Here is a 22042-nt window from a genome sequence, read left to right on the forward strand (position 1 = left end):
TTGTATGATTCAAGTCGAGGACAAGATAGGAATGTTGTTGACGTTATACAAAGAGGGAAATGACGATGAAGCAAGAGGAAGCAAGATAAGGTTATGCAAGAAGAATTGCTAATGGTCTTCAACACAAAATACTCATCAAAGGTGTCCAACCAATGGCATGAGCTTGCAAAATATTGTCAAATTGGCAAGGAACAATATGAGTGCTTGTGTGCATGTTTTGAACTCTAGTTGAAGGTAAAATTATAAGTAGGAAAGGCAACCCCCAAGTTCCCTCTTGCAGCCTGTGAAATATGTGGAATGGATTATGAATGCAAGAGAAGGTATCTCTGCCTCCGAAGCTTGTTTTCCATGGAGGATTTGCATGGTAAATATGGAGATGGAGGGTCAAGCGTTTCTTGCATGTCTTCAACTGGACTGGGGAATGTGACATCATGTTTTGGCATCTCAAGATCATGCTGTTTGAAGCACCTATCGTTAAAGCCCCCAACTGGGAATTTCCCTTTCATGTCTTCATGGATGCCTCTGATGTGGCAATTAGCAGTGTTCTCATGCAAGAGCCCGAGAAGAAATGGTTTCGGCTAGTCTACTACGCTAGTCGAAGACTTTCCAATGCTGAGCAAAATTACTCATCCACACATAGGGAATCCCTTGGCATGATCCACTCAGTCCCCAAGTTTTTTCATCAAACTACTTACTAGGCAATAAGTTTACCTTTCATGTGGATCACTCCACTCTGCTGCATTTGGTGGATACGCAGAATTTAGCAGAGGAAAACTAGCAAGGTGGATACTACTACTTCAAGATTTTGAGTTCACAATAGTCCACACCTTGGGCACAAACCATAAATTAGCGAATTATCTATCCCACGTGGAGTTTGGAGAAGCCCCAAGTGCGGAGTAGCATATGACCTATCAAATGCTGAGCATTCACAACTATAGCAGTCATCCCAACTCCCCCAACCTAGTATGATGAAATGATAACATTTGTTGTCACATGTGTATGGAAGATAATCTTTCTAAAGATCAATGAAAGTGGATTGCAATCCAAAGCCGGCACTTCCAAGTCATAGCCGGCCAGCTATACAAGAAGAGGATTGATCAAATCCTCCAGCGGTGCATTCCACCACATGAACAGGAAGCTGTCCTTAGCGAAGCTCATCAAAGAATTAGTGGAGGACACTTTGCGGGAGAAGTAACCAGGAGGAAAATCCTCCAAAAAGGTCTCTCATGGTCGACAGTCCTTGGTCATGCCTACAGATGGGCCAAGCAGTGTGATGCATGCCAATGTCTTAGCCAGCCAATAGATAGAGACAAGATGGTGCACAACCCGATCCTTCCCATAGAACCATTCTAGAAATGGGTCCTTGACTTTATAGGCCATTTAAGCCACCAGCCCGCTTCACCAATCACAAATATATCTTGGTGGCTACCGCCGATTACAACACCAAGTGGGTAGAAGCCCAAGCACTCCGAGATAACACAGCAAGATCAACTGCCAGATTTATCTACAAGATGATAATCATGCATTAGGATGCTTGATCAAGCTGATTTAGTGTGACCAAGGCAAGCACTTTGTAAATGTGCCATCAAGGAACTAGTCACCCATCATCTCATCATAAGCGCTCCACAATGTACTCTTTACAAGCCAATGGTCAAGTCGAGTCGACCAACAAAATCCTCAATAATATCCTCACAAAGTTGGTCAATCAAAATCGCACTGACTGGGATGAAAGGCTATATTTTTCTTTATGGTCATTTCACATTGCATACAAAGTCTCAACCAGAATGACCCCATTCAAACTAGTTTATGGCACACAAGCAGTCCTCTTGATATGGATTGAAATTTAGGTATCCCAATTGAAATTTGAGATTGCCTTTAATTTTAAGGGTTGAAATTTGCACATTTTAGTTATAATCTCGACATTTATACAATTTCTCATGATTTTTAAGTCTAAATCCCAATTAAGCCTACCCATTGCCTTTAATTTTAAGGGTTGAAAAAAATATTTCTTTCGAGTATTGGCTTGGATCACTAAGGTAGTGAAAGTAAATCCCAGCAAGTATGTACTATGCCTTGCAAAAAGGAAAAGACCAAAAACATGACAATGAAATCATATCAGGAAGTCATGTGAAATGCACTCGTGTAATATACTTTATTTTTCTCTCCCTTATTAAAATAGTTTAGGTATCAAAAAATTCATGTTTTTCTTTTTTTTTGGGACCAATAAACATATATTTATAAATCAACAAAAAGCTTTTTACATCAAACTGACTCTAGAATTCAACATCCTATCCCTACCCCCACATTTGTATTCATTTTTGTTTAGCAATTCATATAACAAATTCCACCTATCCTCCTCCAATACAAAAGAGGATTGTTCTCGAGACACATGATAATTCTGCAAAATGGAAGCCTCCATTAATGCTTCAGTGGTGCACCCTCTAGGGGTCTGTTTTTCTAGCATACCTCCCTTCCTTGACCAAATCTTAATAGTGGGCCTTGTCCCCACTGGAAAAGGTTAATGTGGGGAAAAGGTTTTGAATTTTGGCCAGCTTCCCCGTGAATGCGCACCTTCAATGTTTAACCTTCTTGATCACAAGCAACCTGCCCAGATCCCTTTCTACTCTCTCTCCTCTTCACGTGGCTATGCTTCCCATCTCTTGTAGTGATTGCATGGCTACTCTCTCGTACTCTTTTAGTGCACCACATGTTGAATCTCTTAAGTGTCCAAAGAAGAAATCTAATTTCAAATCTTGGATTCCAATAGAAAGCTTTTCTTTTATATGTTCCCACAATTCTAACAGAGATTTAAGAACACCACCCCCTACCTTTAAAGTTGTGTTCTAACCATTCTAACAAAGTGTTCAAAGAATACAAGCTCTTCACATATTAAAACATGTTTAAAAATGTAATATTACTTTTAAAAAAGTGAAATTACTTGGAAAGCTTTCAAAAATACAGGAAATGGTTCACAATACAAATGTCTCTTTTTAAGCAGCTAGTTTGTGGTGCCTAAAGGAAAAACAAAGATATCTCACCATAAAAACATTGTAAACACATCATCTTGTTTGAGGTTTGGAAGGATGGATATTGACAATGGAAACTTGGCAAGAGATAATGCTAGTGAGCCTTGTAGAGATAATGCTAGTGAGCCTTCTATTCCACAAGACTTAATGAAATGGTACTTTGGAGATCATCTTAGGCTGATAAGGTTCTCAAAGTGTAGATTACAATAGCATAAGTTGTGATTTAAATATTAAGGATATGTATGAGATAACCATTTTTACAATGTTGGATTTGGGTTATGGGCAAGATAATCAAATCTAGATGTAAAGATCTAAAGGGTATTGCTAGAAAATTGGTTCTGAATTATGTAATTCAACTGCATTTCTACAATCCCACTAGAAAATTATAATCTAAGAATCATTGAAGATAGGAGTAAATGGACAAGGACATAAGTATCTAATCATGAAATCAACATATTGCATTTAAAAGATGTTGAAATTCATAGTTTATGGATTATCTTGGTTCTATAATCTAAGCAAGCTATGAATATCTCATGACAAATAATTAAAAAGTGATCTTAGTACTTGTTGGGAATGGTAGTGCCATGAAGGTGCTTTTAGTCTGACATAAATTTTCAAGGTAATTTATGAAGCAATGTCTACGTTTTGTGAAATTCAATGTTTCTTTTTAAAATATCTCATTGTAAAATTTATGCTCTCAAAAATTGATAAAACCATTGTTTTTCTCCATAACCTTTTTCTAGGATATACAAGTATAATGGCATTCAAAATTTAGATAGATTATGAAAATAAATAAAATAGTTAGTGGGGCTACACAATTCTGTCATTATTTAAGATGACTCAATGTTTGGTTTAAAATTTTTATTTCACGTACTTTTGTGTACCCTAGTGGTAGGGCATTTCAAGAATTCATACTGTATTTTTAATCTTTTATTAGGAATATGTCCCCTTTAAGAAAACATTATCCTAGAATTTAGTTAGTTATTATGTTGTTAGTTACCTAGTAGATTAAAAAGAGCCCTTTTAGGAATTGACTAATATGTATTACTTTATTATTCAAGGGTAACAAGTACGAGTTCCTTTTGACTCAAGTATGGCAAAGAGCCCTTAAGAACTAACTAATATGTATTACTTTATTATATAAGGGTAAGGAGTATGAGTGCCTTTTCACTCAAGTATAGAAAAGACATGTATATCACGGGTGCCTCTCTTTTTAGGGGCTTCATCATAGAAAAATAGATAGAAGTCTCTCTGCCATTTGGCCATGAAACTCTTTAAATTTCTCAGTGAAATGAATATAGAAATTTAACAATCTTTGAACCATCAAATGAAACCAAATAGTATTTTTAACATGCTATTATTGATCATATTGAGGTGAACTTTTCCAAAGCTTCTACTAGAAGACAAATCTAATAATCAAATTTTTGTCTAGTAAAGAGACGGATGCATGGATGATAATTATTTTTGCATTATTTTATGTCCAAAATACCTAAAATCGTACATGATACCCATATAAAATCAAGCCTCCTTCTGAGTGTCTAATTCTCATGACTTACGTTCTAATGTTTTTGGCCAAATGCCTTGGTGATCCAAGCCCTAACATATATCATATGTATTTGAGTTTTCTATGGTGCTAATTTTTTGTGAGTACTTGAATATACTTATGTATTCTCTGACTTTGGTCTTCTTCAACTAGAGTGATGGCTATTGAAATCTATTATAAGTTATTTTGTGTAAGTAGCAAGACACTCCTTTGTAAATGTTTTTTGAGTACTTGAATATACTTATGTGTTCTCTTGCTTTAGTCTTCTTCTAAAGTGATGGATATTAAAAATTATTGTGAGTTATTTTGTGTGAGTAATGAGACACTCTTTCAGAAAGGGTAGTTGCAACTTATTTTCTTAGGATAATGAAATATAAAATTTATAGTAACATTCATCCGTCTCTTTACTAGACAAAATTTTGATTATTAGATTTGTCCTCTAGAAGACACTTTGGAAATGTTTTTTGATAAGACCTCAATATGATCAATAACATGTTAAAAATATTGTTTGCTTTCATGTGATAATATAAATGTTGTTGATGCTCGATATATATTTTATAAAGAAATTGATGGAGTTGCATGTCCAAATGGCAAAAAGACTTCTACACATTTTTCAATGATGGAGCCCTTGAACAGAGAGACACATGTGATGTATACATCTTTCCTATACTTACATTGAAAGGAACTCATACTTCTTACCCTTGAATAATAGAACTCATACTGGTTACCCTTGAATAATACTAGAGTAAGACATATTAGTCAATTCCTAAGCAATCTTTTTAAAACTAGTAGGAAATTAATAGCGTCAAAAAGTACGTGGAAATAAGCTTGGATATAAGAGTCAAAAAAATACATTTCCCACGGTTATTTCGACGGACTTTTCAATGCTGTTTTCCACCATGATTTCGACATTGTTTTCATCGATTATTCCAACGACTTTTTCGATGCTTATGTCGATGATCGCTACTTTTCATTCAAAATCAAAATCTTTCCAAATCCTGCGTGCCCCCGATATTTCAAATTACCTATCACTGACTACCACCCTCCACAAATACTTAAGGGAGGATTCCCCTCCAAAAATAAGCATTCGTTCCCATTACAAATCAATATGGAAACCATGGATGACACCACACCCTCAAATTTTGTTGATTTAGAGGAGAAGACACTTTGCCCATGTACTCGTTGCAAATACCAAGTGGCTCGATGCGTCGACGAATTTGCAATGATCATACAAAAAAATGGGCAATATTTCTAGTGGAGCGATTGGAACATCTAATTAGTGGCAAAAGTGCATTAACAATGACGAACCTGTGGATATCCGGCCTGAACGATGGAGACCAACAAGAGTAGCCACAAATGAGGTGATCCAACAACCCAAGGAACTTCAAGCGGATTCGGTAGAACATGACATGGATGACATGATAAATGCTTTACACAATGGAACAGAAGATCCAGGTTTGGAACATGAAGGGGTAGAAGAAAACTCACGACATGTGGAATACACTTCGCAAGAAGAGAAAGAGCTACGTAGGCTTGCTCGTCTTCCACTATATCGTGGAGCACATGTGTCTGTTTTATGCGCTTGCCTATCCATATTGAACTTGCAATCGATTTTTGGATGGTCTGATACGAGCGTATCAAAACTTTTTGCGTAAGTGATGATATCATATGCAATTAGTGAGTTATGTACCATTATATGCATTTTCTTAGCCTGACTATTTTGTGTAACAGCTTATTGAAACATCAAATATTTCCAGAAGATAATGAGAAGTAAGTGGACTGTAGTCAAGCAATAGCAATGTTGCACTCGATTGGCATGGAGGACTACAACACACACCATGCTTGTCCAAATGATTATATTTTTTATCGACAAGAATATAACAACGCAGTACAATGTCCGCATTGTGGTACATCGAGATATAGACAAGATGTGCAAGGAGAAAGGGTACCAGCAAAAGTTTTACGACACTTTCCCATCATCCCTCAGATTAAAACAATGTTCAAGTGCAAATCCATTGCAGGATTGATGACTTGGCAACGTAACACTAGGTCCACGGATGGTGTTATGCGTGTGCCCATAGATTCCCCTACATGGAAGCACATGGAAGAGAAGTGGGTAGCCTTTCAGGAGGAGGCTTGCCATATTCAACTCGGACTAGCGATGGATGGAGTGAATCCATTTGGTCTAGGAAGTTCATCATGGAGTACATGGCCTATTTGTCTAGTTAACTATAATCGTCCACCATGGCTAGTGATAGAAAAAGGGCATGTTTTATTATCTTTGATAGTTCTTGGAAAGTACAGGGTGAAGAACATGGATGTGTATTTAGCCCCTTTAGTTGAGGAGCTTCGTGTTCTATGAGAGGGCATTTAAGTTCATGATATTTCCAAGAGGTTTGGACAACGTGCACTAACATTGAGAGGAATACTTATGTGGACTATGCATGATTGGCCTGGCTATGGAGAGTGCTCAGGTAATATTGTAGCTTGTTAACATAGTGTGTTAAGTCATGATTGTCATCCAAACTTACCTGCTATACAATCTTTTTTTGATGTTCTATAGGGCTTTCAGTGTTACAGTATAATGGATGTCTATTATGTGGGCCGCAACTTGAGGCTCCATACTCAAAGTCTATGAAGAAGATAGTATACAAGGGCCACAAGAAGTATCTGCTAGTGGACCATCCTTTGCGTGAGGGATTTCTAGGGAGGTCTCCTCGCATATGGAAGATCAGTGATTGGAGAACCTTATGCGAGCTGGATCAGACCTGTACACCTCCAAGAATGAAGCGTCTATCCATTTTCCATCAACTTCCATACTGCAATGACCTTCTAGTGAATCGTCTTCTTGACCCAATGCACATTTTCAATAATATAGATGAGGTGCTTAGAAGAAACCATCATAGGAGCAAAGGACAACAAGGCACAATGAGATGATTTATAAGAGGTTCAGCGCATGCACCACTTATAGGCCCAAAATAGAGCAGATGGAAAGGTGAAGATACCAAACGCACCTTGGGTCATAACAAAGGAAGAGCAACGGTGTGTAAAGAAGTGCATTAGTGAGTTTCGTACCCCTATAGGATGCATGCATTGCTTGACGGGAGCATTTACAAAGGACGATGAGCTTAGTGGCTTCAAGAGTCATAATTGGCACAAATTCTTGTAATTTGTGCTTCCTATAGCCATCAAGGATTGCCTGAACGATAACATTAGAGCAACAATTTACAAAATTAGTGCAGTGGTGCATTGGATATCAAGGAAAGAGATTAGTAGAGACACGTTGGAAGCAGCACGACTAAACTCCATCGAGGCTGTACAATGGCTGAGAAATACTTTCCAACAAGTATTTTAACCATTCATTTGCAGTTGCTATTCATGTGGTTGATGAAGTTGCTATGAGTGGGGTTGTCCATAGCCAATGGATGTTTTTCTTGGAGAGATTTATGAAGACACTTAAAGGATTTGTTCATCAAAGAGCTCATCTCCTGAAGGTAGTATAGCAGCAGCGGGATGGCTTGTTCAAGAATAACTTGTATATATAACTAATTTTCTCAGTACGTCTAATCTCGATATGCCAAGATTATGGACACAAGACGAAGATGATCGACTAGTTGGGGAAGAGCCATAAGGGAAAGGCCTTGTGAGAACAATGGATGTAGCATTACGTGAGAAGATCAATAAATTTTACATCTTAAACTCACATGCTATGGAGAAATGGATCGAGAGATATAACTTGGTGAAGGCTAAAAGGGACCAAGCTCGTTTGAGTTTTAGAAGAAGTCAAACAACCCGCACACTACCGTACCCAATAGAACTTGCACTTCTTCTAGACTTTCTTTCTAATAAATGGCTCGAGCAAACCATACTACAAGCTAAATGCAATGGTGAATCAATAAGTGATGAGGAGGAGGAGCTTGCATATGGTTGTGATTTCCATGTATGTGAGTTAGAGATATCTACGCATTGTCTTTTATGTTGTGCTTTCGTGAATTTATACAATAAAAGTACTTATTTATTATGCTTGCAGTATCATAAGTTTGGGGCAATTTGGTCACGCGGACGTCACTTTCGATGAGTAGAAGGAATAGATAAAAAGAGAACAACATTTGATTATGGTGTGAAGGCTAATTTCATGCAAGAAAGTCGTTCAAGTGCAAGTGATGGCAATACTGAAGTAGGCATGCTAGATTATTGTGGAACAATCCAGGATATTATTAAGGTTGGATTCAAAAAGTTTGATATGTTCATTTTTGATGTGAAATGGTTCAAGTTGGTAACTGAAGAGGGGTGCAAGTAATTGTATGCAAAGACAAGCGTGGATTTCTTCAAGTAGACCGCACAAAGATATGAACTGACCAAAGGGACACATTTGTTCTACCAGATCACTGTGAGCAAGTCATCTTTGTGGAAGACCCGACTAATCATAAATGGTTGTTTGTGATCCAAATAAGTCCAGGTGGCAAACAAATATTTGAAGAGGTGAAAATAGCAGTTGACTGTTTGCCAGATGCTGAGGAACTCCCCCCAGATCATGTGATGGTTGAGCATACACCGCTAGCATCTATTGAACAACAACAAGAACAAGAAGAAGACATACTAGTTGAGGAAGTAGGTGAGGCTCACATGGGATTAGGATCAGATGAAGGTGTACTCATTGAGCAAATACATCTTGAACGAGAAACATACACTAGAGATAATCCAAAAGAAGAAGAGATTCAAGCTGAGTATGATCATGATGCATCGACAGCTCTCATGCTAGAGCTAGAAGAGGATGACGACATGGATGAATTACCTTCTACTACTACAAGACAACTGGTTCCACCTGCAATTGATAACAATGATGGCTAAAACACATCCAAGGATGGAAACTAGCAAATATTTTATATAAATTCATTAAAAAAAATCGTCTGCTATTTTGATGCCTGTTTCCACGTATATTTCGATGGGTATTTCCATGCCTTTTTCCACACATAATTTGACATCTATTTCGACACACATATGACGCGACTAGGCATGGAAAGTAAGCATCGAAAAACAATGATTCTCTTAAAGTGATTGTTAAAATAAACTTACAAGTAAACGATGAAAAGCCTAGTGTTCTCATCCCTTCCTTGCCAAATTTGATGCACAAGGGTTCCTGTCAATGTTACCAACCATGATTAGCACTTGTATGATAAATTAAGTGGCTTACATAAAATTTAATTTGGAATATTTTTTAAAAGATTAAGATGGTACTAAATTAACTATTCAATACCATATTCTTTATTTTTGGTGAAGAACAAAGATGATACTTTTCATAAGTGCATTGATTATCGAGACTTAAATAATATCTGTATCAAGAAATAGTTATCCCATTCAAAAGATACATCATCTTTTGGATGAGTGAAATATGTAAGATTATTCACTTTCAAGATTAACTTGAGATTGGGCTACCACAAAATTAGGATGAAGAGTGGTGATGAGTAAAAGATGACATCTAGGATCGAGAGACTCACTTTATGGTGGTTAGGTTCTATTGGTTATGTAATGCACCCACCACTTTTCAAGATTTAAAGAATAATATACTTTAATCTTTCCTCTTTAAGTTTATATTAGTCTTCTTTGATGGCATATTGGTATACAACTTGATTCATCCACACATAATGTTGGGTGTATTGAGAGCCAACCAATTGTATGCAAAGGAGAGTAAAAACACTTTCATGGTAAGTGAAATGGTCACGAGATGGTCACATTGTGGGAAGAAATGGTATAAGGGTGGATCCTAAGAAGGTGGAATATATGAAGAATTGCCTAGCTTCTACCAAGATCACATAATTGAGGAGATTCTTGGGTTTATCATCCTTGAATAAAAAGTTTAGTGAGAATTGTGCTCACATTATAGCTCCATTAACAGATAAGTTGAAGAGGGAAGCTTTTGTTGGGGATGCTACATCCCATAAGATCTTTGAGCATTTATCACCACCCCTATTAGCCAAAGAAGAAATTTAATTTCAAAATCGTGGATTCCAATTGAAAGCTTTCCTTTTCTTGTTCCCACCACTCTAAAAGATATTTCAAAACACCACTCTCTACCATTGTTAGAGTGGTGTTCACCATTCTAACAAAGAGTTAAAAATACAAGATCTTCAAGTATTGAAACATTGAAAAAAAGAAATATTACTTAAATGTGCTATTACTTAAAAAACTTTCAAGAAATCAAGGAAACCATTCAAAACAAAGATGTTCTTTTTAAGGAGCTAGTTTGCAATGCATAGAGGGGACAAAATAAGCATATCTCACCACATAAACAACGTCAAGACATATTTTTATTTAAGCTTTGGAAGGCGATATTAACATTGGAAACTTGGCAAGAGATAATGCTAGTGAGCCTTCTATTCCGTGAGACTTGATGCAAATGGTTGTAAAGAAACGTGGAAAATCTATGTTAGTTTGATAAGGTCCTTAAAGTGTAGATGGTAATAGCATAAGACGCGATGGAAATGTTAAGGAGATGTATGAGAGGACCATTTTTACAATGTTGGCTTTTGGTTATGAGCAAGATAATCAAACCTAGATGTAAAGATCCTAAGGGTATTGGTTATGAATGTAATTCAAGTGCATTTCTACAATCCCACTAGAAATTATCATCTAACTTAAAAGTCTAATCTAAGAATGGTTAAAGAAAGGAGTAAATGGACAAGGAAAAAAGTATCCAATCATTAAATCAACATATTATGTTTCAAAGATGTTGAAGTTCATAGTTTATGTATTTTCTTGGATCTACATTTCAAGCAAACTATGAATTTCTTGAGACAAATAATTGAGAAGTGATCTTAGTATTTGGTAATGTAGTGCCATGAAGGTACTTTTAGTGTGACATAATGTTTTAAGTTATCTTTTTTCGTGAAATCCAATAATTTATAAAGTTGTATGTCTCATTACAAAATTTATGCTCTCAAAAACTAAGCAAATAAAAATTTTGTTGGTAGTTTTTTTATATACTTGTATAATGGTATCGAGATTTTAGATAGATTATGAAAAATAAAGAAAATAGGTAGCGTTTACACAATTCTGCCATTTGTTCGGTTAAAAAGTTTCTTTCACATACTTTTGTGTAGCGTACTAGTACAACATTTCAAGCATTCAAACTGTATTTTTTCTCATTCATATGAGGAGGGTGGCCCCTTTAACTTAGTCGATTAATGTTATTAGTTACCTAGTAGATTAAAAAGAGCAATTGGGAATTCACTAATATGTCTTACTCTATTATTCAAGGCAAGGAGTACGGTTCCTTTTCACTCAAGAGAATAGCAAAGACGTGTGTATCAAGGGTGTCTCTCTTTTTAAGGGTGCTCTAATAGAAAAATATGTAGTCTAAGCCTTACTGCCATTTGGCCATGTAACTCTTTTCTCAATGAAAACTAGATGAAACTTTAACAACCTTTAGACCTTTACATGAAACCAAATAGTACTTTTACCATGCTAGGGATCATATTCAGGTCTTATCAAAAAACATTTCCAAAGATTCTACTATAAGACAAATTGAAAAGGAGTCTAATAATCAAATTTTTGTCTAGTAAAGAGACATATGAATAGTACTATAAAATATTATATTTTAATATGTAAAGAAAATAAGTTGCAACTACCCATTTGCAAAAGGGTGTCGTGTTACTCACACAAAATAACTTACAATAACGAAAGAAAATAAGTTGCAACTACCCATCTGTAAAAGACTATCTTGTTATTCATACAAAGTAACTTACAATAATTTTCAATAGCCATCACTTTAGAAGGAAACTAAACTCAGAGAACACATAAGTATTATCAAGTACTAAGAAAAAAATTTCAAAAGAGTCTTGTTACGTACATGAAATAACTTGCATTAAGTTTCAAAGACCAAAGTCAAAGAACACAGAAGTATATTCAACTTTGAAGTACTCACAGAAAATTAGCACCATAGAAAACTCAAATACATGATATATTCAAGTACTCACAAAAGACAATTTTGAAATTTCATGTTAGTGCTTGGATCAAGTCACATAACCCGGTTCATAGTGTAATTTTTTCGGTTGAAATTTAGAAATCCCGGTTGAAATTCGAGATTGTCTTTAATTTTAAGGGTTGAAATCTGCACATTTTAGTTATAGATCTTGGCATTCATGTGATTTCTCTTGATTTTTAAGTCTAAATCCCAATTAAGCCTACCGATTGCCTTTAATTTTAAGGTTTGAAAAAAATATTTCTTTCCATTTGCGGCTTGGATCACTAAGGCACTTGGCGAAAGTAAATCCCACCAAGTATTAACTATGCCTTGCAAAAAGGACAAGATTAAGATGGTAGTAAATTTACTATTCGAGGGTACACAATTATTTGAAGAAACCGTAAGTTTTCATGATTTTCCTTTATAAATAATTTCACATTTTTTAGATAAAGGTATTCCCTTTATTGGGAAATTTCTTTTTTTCAAACAGTGGTAAATTGTTTTTTTTCCAAACAATGCTACGCACAATTATTATTAGAGGGTCACGAGGACCACGGTATCTCTGCACAATTATTATTCAAGGGTCACGGCGCACTCTTTTAACTCAAGTCACACGCGGCACAGGTATTCTTGTGCGGTCTGTGTCTGATTCCTTGGTAGAAAGTAACAGGTAGACGACGATATCTCACGACCGGGAGTCATGAGCGTTGCGATTCTTATCTGGACAAACAGATCTCAAAATGTTTTCCATGCGGATGTTTGAATTGCAGGATTTAAAGCATCAACTGTGGGGGATCAAACTATTCTGATCCTAGCACCGGGATTCAATGGGTTACCGACACCAAACATTTCCAAAGCTTCTACTATAAGTCAATTTGAAAAGGAGTCTAATAATCAAATTTTTGTCTAGTAAAGAGACAGATGAATAGTACTATAAAATTTTATATTTTAATATGTAAAGAAAATAAGTTGCAACTACCCATTTGCAAAAGGGTGTCTTGTTACTCACACAAAATAACTTACAATAACGAAAGAAAATAAGTTGCAACTACCCAGCTGTAAAAGACTGTCTTGTTATTCATACAAAGTAACTTACAATAATTTTCAATAGCCATCACTTTAGAAGGAAACTAAACTCAGAGAACACATAAGTATTATCAAGTACTAAGAAAAAAATTACAAAAGAGTGTCTTGTTACGTACATGAAATAACTTGCAAAAAGGACAAGACCAAAAACTTTGAAGTACTCACACAAAATGGGGGATTTTTTTTGGCGAGCTTTTTTTGCCGAGCTTTTTGGAGCAATGAACAAGGAGTCCGAGCTTTGCAAAGGACCATGAACTTACTATGAGCTTTGTAAAGGACCAAGAACTTACTTACATATAAATAACAAGAACTTACTTACATATAAATAACAAGGTTTGAAAGATCAACATACAAAATATACATATACATATACCTATCTAAATTCATGCACCTCATACATATACACATATAAAATATACATATACATACATACATGCAAGAGCTACCTACATACTAACATATATACATACATACATACATACATACTTTCTTGCTTACTTAAATATGTATAATTACATATATACATATACCTATCTAAATTCATGTACCTCATACATATACATATACATACATACATGCAAGAGCTACCTATATACTAACATACATACATACATACATACATACATACTTTCTTACTTACTTAAATATGTATAATTAGATATATACATATACCTATCTAAATTCATGCTCCTCATACATATACACATACAAAATATACATATACATACATACATGCAAGAGCTAAGAAGTTATTCAACGCTCAACGAAATTTCATTTTTGAGAAGAATAAGAAGCATCCATTCCAACGCACGATGGTCTTGGAGCGCTACATTCGCGGTGGTGCAGAAAGATCTCCTATGTTCTTTAGATCATAAGACAATTTTCATTCTGTTCATTTTGATAGCTACTTTTTCAAAATACTTAGATGCACATTTATGATTGCATTTCATTGTAGGTGGCTAGTGGAGACCTTCTCAAGTGAAGGAGATGGTGTCTTGGACGTTTTTGTGGGATGTGGAGGCTTGGGACGTGCATGCCAAGAGTTAAAAAGGCACTATATGGGGATAGAGAATGACATGGAGGTAGCCAAAGCATGTCTGGGAGATTTCTCATTAGGTCGGGATGACACGTAGAAGAATGCTATAATTTGTGGATCAAAAGACTTTGTAATCGAGATTGTCATGGTTTAGAAGTTTAAATATCGATATATACATTTTTGATCTTTAAAAGATTGTGTTATATATTTAAGTAAGAAAGAAAGTATTAGTATGTAATGTATGTATATATGTTAGTGCTGTGTAGGTAGCTCTTGTATGTATGTATGTATATGTATATGTACGAGGTGTATGAATTTAGGTAGATATATGTATATATATGATTATATCAATAAGTATGATGTGGATCAAAAGACTTTGTAATCAAGATTTTCATGGTTTGGAACTTAAAGATCAGTATATACATTTTTTATTTTTTGCCCAGCCTCACGATCAATAATAGGGACATGGCAATTCACTTGATAGAACATAATAACCGCCAATGTATCCACCTACCATAACGAGAAAACATTATGTTTGGATATCCATACCACATAACATGTATACATAAAGGGAAATATTTGAGAGATTATGACTTACCCGTTCTCCATTCTCATACAAATAACTTGATTCCACATGAACAGACATTGTTCGATGTATGACCAATCCAACTTTCTTTCCCATGGAATATATTTTAGGAAGTTGATCCATTAGACTCAAACACACAAACCAACCCTCATCAGCCACAAACAAACCAACAAAACTGAGTGTGGCACGTATCAATGATGAAGAAACTTGATTCCATGAGGGACACCCATCTATATCTACATCAACAACCTGTAAACCTATAGGAAAGTCAACCCATACGAGGCGAGCCACTGTATCTGAGGGAGCACCTCTATGAGATAGAGCCTTGGGAATCTTCATCAAGAATTCTTCCACACTACAAAAAAGATTTATGATGTTTGGTTTTGGTAAGTATAACTTGGAAAACTAATTATATGGTGAAATTATTCTTTTTACCTATCTGAGCCCTCCGAAAGAGTGTGGACGTCTACCAGCAATATGTGTGAAGAACATCTCTCACCTCTTGCAAGTAAACAAGATAAAAAATGAGATGCATTTCGAAAGCACACACTTCTCAAAATAAATTTGCGATGGAAAGTACTCTTACTAGTCATGTCCATGATGTCATGTTTTCTTGACACCTCCCCCTCTTGAAGATGCTCTGGAGGGTCTCTCTCTTGATCTTCATTTGTGGGGTCTCCCTCTTGAATATCATGCATAATGTCAAGATGTCTCTTTGTTCGCCTGTAGATGTATGCTCTTGGTGTGATTGTGGCACTCGTGACAGTGGTGTGGATGGTTTTGGGGCAAACTCACATAGGGGTGTTGCAAAAGCTTCATGATCTAGATTCCCGCTCGAAGAAAGTAGAAATAGGAGTCGAAGAAAGTAGGGAGTTAGAAAGCCAATTTGAAATATGTTAGGCTAGGCCTCGCAAGCTATAAGCCTCACAACTTGTGAGGATTCTTATGAGTAGCATAGTTAATTCATTTGATTGGCAAAGACTGATGATGTTCCAGAATTGTTTAGCACGGCAAGGTATGATGCCCAGATCTCATGGGTGAAACTAGAGACTAGGCTACTTTGTTGTTGCTAAAGTATTCAGTGTAATGGTGAGGCAGATGGTCCAATGGAGACTGGATAGAGTTGTTTTCTTTGAAGATCTTTAGAGGTTCTTGCACTAAGTGATGGATCATACCATGGACGACCATGCTGTCCCTCACCTTGGTCCCCTACCCCCCATCTAGAGATGTATTGGGATGGTTGTGTCAATGATGAAACTTAGTGTGGGTGCTAGATATTGTGAGTGCCTATTATGCAAGATATGCTTGTAAAGTGCAAGGCCCTTGTAAACAATGTTGGTGTCGTTTGTGCAAAGCCCTTATGAATAATGCAAGTGTCATGCTTAGGCTATGAGAGCTAAAGGTTGCTTATCTGCTCTCCTCCAAGTGAAAACACCAACTCCCTACTTTCTTTGACTCTTGTTTCTACTTTCTTTGACTCTTGTGTTGTTGCTTTCTTTGACATTTACCTCCAGGTTTTGGGGAATCAAGGTGCTGAACCTTTTGTGAGAAAATCTTGCAGCATTAACTATAGTGTCTTCCTTATGGCATGGCCACAAGGTGCCATGCTAGAAAGATTAGTCATCGGAATCTTACCAATGTTTTTAATGTGACAAGGCTCAAGCTATCATTATCAACAAGTTTCACATCTTATGTCAATGGAGGGATGATCATTCGTTTTTTTTTTGGTGAAACATGTCCTCATTATCTATCTCTTAACATAGAATTATGCCAATCATCCACGATCGAAAAAGCCATCAACAATCGGCCTAATTTTTGAGAACCTTGTGAAGTTTCTTGCATCAAAACTTCCTTTCATGTCAATTTTACCACTGTGGTCTTCTAAAGGCAAGCTGGAAAGTAAAATGTACTAACTATTATCAGTGCTCACATAACCTGGTTTGTAGTGTAACTTTCCCAGCTGAAATTTAGGAATCCTGGTTGGAATTCGGCATTGTCTTTAATTTTAACGAATGAAATTTACATGTTTTAGTTATACATCCCAAAATAAGTATGGTTTTTAGAGATTTTAAGGTCTAAGTCCTGGTTAGGTTTTAGCATTGCCTTTAATTTTAAGGGTTGAATTATTTTTTCGTAGAGCACTCTAATGTATTAACAAAAAACCAAAACCAAAAGTGTTTTTTGTGGTACTCATAGTGATTCTAGAATATTAATGTCATATCAATATGTCACATCCACTACATCATTGGCCATACTTAGGATAATTTTTTAAAAGTGACTTTTGAATAACTTGTGTCTTTTGGATAACTTGTTAATTTCAAATAACTTTTTAAAGTGACTCTCGAATAACATCCGCCGCAAATCCGTTTAAGAATGGGCATGCCAAACACTGCCTTTTTTTTGGTGAGAAAAAGGAGTGGTGGAAGGATATGGCTGCATTATGCATTGCATGCCAAATCATACGGTCCATGCACGGCACCGCCTGGTACAGCCATGGTCAGGTTAGTGTATGGTGAGGTGGAAGAGGATTTTCAACGTGTGCGAGGATGATATGTCCACATTTCATGTTGCTCCAGGCACTTCAGGCTCCCTGCAGAGCCTGGAGTGGCTGGAGGGATAATTAACTCACTGTCACCTCACGCGACCCCTCGACCACGTCACCATCACGTCCCTCCTCGCCTCACGACGCTGCTCCCGCTAGCTGACTTCACGTCACCGTCAACTCATGATGATGACTTTCATTGCCGCTAGAGGTCACTGCAGACCTAGCCGCTCCTCACGTTGCTGCTCTCGCCAGACGACCTCGCGTGGGTTTCCTCGCGAGAATTCGAATCTCTATGACCTAGCCCAGCTACGGGATGATGGCTTTCATTGCCGCTAGAGGTCACTACAGACCTGGCCGCTCCTCATGTTGCTACTCTCGCCAGACCTCACGTGGGTTTCCCCACGAGAATTCAAATCTGTATGACCTAGCCCAGCTATGGGATGATGACTTTCATTGCCGCTAGAGGTCCCAGCTAGCCCAGCTACGGGATGATGACTTTCATTGCTGCTAGAGGTCACTGCAGACCTGGCCGCTCCTCACGCTGCTGCTCTCGCCAGACGACCTCACGTGGGTTTCCCCGCGAGAATTCGAATCTCTATGACCCAGCCCAGCTAGGGGATGATGACTTTCATTGCCACTAGAGGTCACTGCAGACGTGGCCGCTCCTCACGCTGCTGCTCTCGCCAGACGACCTCACGTGCCGCGAGAATTCGAATCTCTATGACCCAGCCCACCTTAGCTGCCACCATTGTTCGGGGGATCTCTTTAACCTGGCCAAGGTTCCAACTATCACTGGGAGAAACAAGTGATACTCCTTTAGAAGGCTCGGAAGGTGCAAGGAGATGGGTAGAAACAGAGGGTTAGTAGATTGTGGGGTGAAGTTCAAGCGCAGCCACCCCAGGCTCCCGGCAGAGCTTGGGGTGGCTGGAGCAACGGGGGCAAGGGAGACATCGTGACCAGTTAAACCAATCTCCTCCCCCACCTCGCTCTCTCCCTCACCATCGTCACCCCCACCAACATAGCCGCCACCTCCAACATAGCCGCAATCTTCTCCACCGCCTCCAGTGCCACCACCTCCATCTCGGCTGCCTCTACCTCTAGCGCCGCTGCGGTCTCTCAATTGGCCTGGACAATGCCTCCCTTGCCCCCGTTGCTCTAGCCACCCCAGGCTCCCGGCAGAGCCTGGGGTGGCTGGAGCAATGGGGGCAAGGGAGGCATCAAGACCGGTTAAACCAGTCTCCTCCTCCACCTAACCCTCTCCCTCACTATCGCCGCCGCCACCTCCAACATAGCCGCAATCTTCTCCACCGCCACCTCCAACATAGCCGTCGGCTCTCAATTTAACAGAAAAAGAACAGCAGAGAGAACAGTACCTCTCTTCACTCACAGATGCGTTCGCCCGTTCGCCCGTTCGCTTGCTGAGTTGAGAGTACCCTAAAATATGTGTACCATATATGTGTGTGTGTGGCCTAAAATATATATAGCCTAAAGATAGATACATACATATACACACATATATATGGCTAAAAATGTATTAAGCTATAGACAGACACACACACACACACACACATTTTTCAATGGTTCAATATGTGTGGCATACTTTTTTAAAACTTTTCTATTATTTATGTTATTGAAATTGTGTGTGTGTGTGTGAGTGTGTGTGTGTGTGTGAGAGAGAGAGTGAGAGAGAGAGAGAGGGAATATGTGATGCACAACAAAGAGAACACTCATGCTCTTTTAAAACTTTCTTAGATATTTAGGCTCAAAAGAGAGAGAGAATATAGTTTAGTCTAGGTATTTATATATTGATGTATATATATATGTATTTTAGTCTAGGTATTTATTAGGTTACACACACACACACACACATATTAAGCTATATGTATTTTAATAAATGCGCATGTGTTTGTGTGTAGTCTAATATATCTATAGTCTAATATATCTATATATCCTAAAATAGATAAAAGGCTAGTCTGTTTGTAAATACACACACACACACATGTCTATATTTATATATTATATTGTATATATTTTAGGCTAAGAATCTATTAGGATATATATATTTTAGTGTGTGTGTGTCTATTTACAAAGAGACTAGCCTTTTATAAAAATAAGTGACTTACCAATAAATGTATATATTTGTATATATTTTTATATATTTATAGATACATATATATTTATATATTTTTTATAAAAAAAAATTATCGTGACCATTCTCAATCGTGATTGCTCCACCTTGTTTTATCATTTCAACCGCCTTCATACTCAATCGTGATTGCTCCACCTTGTATTATCATTTCAACCACCTTCATTCTCAATCGTGATTGCTCCACGTAGATACCTGATCTTCTATTTTTGTTTCATAAAGTCCCACTTGTTCCTTCGTTTTTATATTTTCATTTCACATTTTCGTCTCTCCTGTCCTTTTTGCATCTTCGTATTGCCTCCCCTATGGAGCACACTGTCACCTTTGAGTGGGAGCTTGATGGGTGGCTGCTGCAACAAAAAATCTCAAACTTTAATACTTCTCCACCAGACCACGCTTGTCAGTCATGGATATCTACAAGGGTTTCTACCTTCATCACACGCCCTTTCTGGAGTGAAAGCTACTAGGACCAATGAAAGCCTACAGGAAATCATCTCTAATTATGATATGGAGGGCAATAAAAACTACCTTGTAGTAGATATTACTCGAAGTAAAACATATATGCTACAATATAGTCCTCTCTGTGCAGCTGATAGTCTTGATTCTAGTGCTAATTACATTGTCCAAGATGTCCGACATTTGGAGACTTCAGTGGATAAAGAATTAGGGACACAAAACACCCATGTTCATATCTCGAGCTCCTCCTCTGAGAGTGACTTGAATGGCTCCGCAACTGTTTTGCAACCAGGTGAAGGCACGAGCAATCCAAAAGGTTCAAAGCACAATATCTCTGAAGATGAATGTATTGCTTCAGAGAGTATACTTTCAGTTCTTCGTAAGAAGGAGGAACCTTCTCTTCTACGTTCATTGTTGAAAAAAATTACTCGAGTCATCCAAGTCCAGGAGGTGCCAAGACATTATGATGGTGATTCCATCCTAGAGTTTCCACCAACATATGGCAAAATAGGAAATATGGATGGAATGGAGCAAAAATATGATGGTCAACTATGGACACATCTAGTAACATCAAACATGTCTGTAAGTTATACTGTGCGTATTAGCTATTGTGTTGGTACTTTGGAGTGCCATAGGCTCAGCTGTCCTTTTTACTTGAACAATAAAAGGTATAACAACACCTTCTTTCATGGACATCTGACAAAAAAGATTGCAGTTGGACTTCTAACAGAGGATGAGAAAACTAAAATAGTTTGTCACTTTTGTCGCAAAACTGCACACTGTGTGCAAGTGTGTAGATGTGTTGTGTATTACGTAATGCCTCGTGACACAACTATTACAAGAATGATGCTCCACACCGGGCTGCATGAACATCTAGTTCAGCTAGGAACTTCAAGGTCAATGTTGGAGCGCGTGAAAATGTTTGTTTCTCAAGTGTTGAAAGCCTAGAGAAGTGCTGGTCCTCGAAAAATACAGATGGATATTGTGAAGTATTCGGGATCATGAGCTCTGCAATTTTTTGGAGGAGTTGAGTCCTCTTGTTGAAAGCCAGAGGTGAGTATTCATTCTGTAACTTAATTATATTTGGATGTATTTTTCTACATTTGGTCCTCTCTTTATTGTGAAATTATGTTTTTTAGGTTTAGACGAATTGTATCCCAGGAGAAAAGAAAATTGATGCCGGCAAGAGAGGGCTTTGATAGCATCCTTCTTATACAGAGAAGATTTCGCTATTCATTTATACAAGGTAGCTGTTTCCTAGGACAAGGTGGCCCTGATGACAAATGTTATGTCTTTAAGATGTCTTTGCGAGGACCAGCATCAGGCGTGGACTTGGTGAATAGCATGCGGTGTGATAGTGGAGGTGACTTGTCAAAGTCCTGGGTTTTGTTTGATCACACTCATTGAGTTTTTGGTTGGTCAACAATGGCTTGTTATGTTTATGACCCAAGGTGAGACTACGTACTTCAATTTTTTCCTTTCTTTCATTTACCTTGATTGAAAAAAATTCTCTCCAAAATCCTATAGTGTTCAAGAGCTATTGACAATTGCCACATGCGAAATGAAGGAGGAGGATACAAAAAGCCAAGTACTATTTTGGGAAATGCTGAATAGCACAATGGAGCAATGCGGTTATGCATCCGCACACTTCCTCA

The 22042-nt window shown here is 37.5% G+C and overlaps 1 protein-coding gene across 1 annotated transcript; it reads left to right on the top strand.

Annotated features, from left to right (window-relative positions):
* Positions 1 to 5978: 5978 nt before the first annotated feature.
* On the top strand, positions 5979 to 7063 carry LOC147620532 (uncharacterized). The gene is given in 2 exon segments (XM_086825331.1): positions 5979 to 6096; positions 6459 to 7063. Coding segments are annotated over 2 exon segments (723 nt in total).
* The last annotated feature ends 14979 nt before the right edge of the window (positions 7064 to 22042 follow it).

This window comes from Cibotium barometz, chromosome 31, assembly GCF_041138505.1.
Source record: "Cibotium barometz isolate CiBa-2024 chromosome 31, ASM4113850v1, whole genome shotgun sequence".
Classification (NCBI taxonomy): domain Eukaryota; kingdom Viridiplantae; phylum Streptophyta; class Polypodiopsida; order Cyatheales; family Cibotiaceae; genus Cibotium; species Cibotium barometz.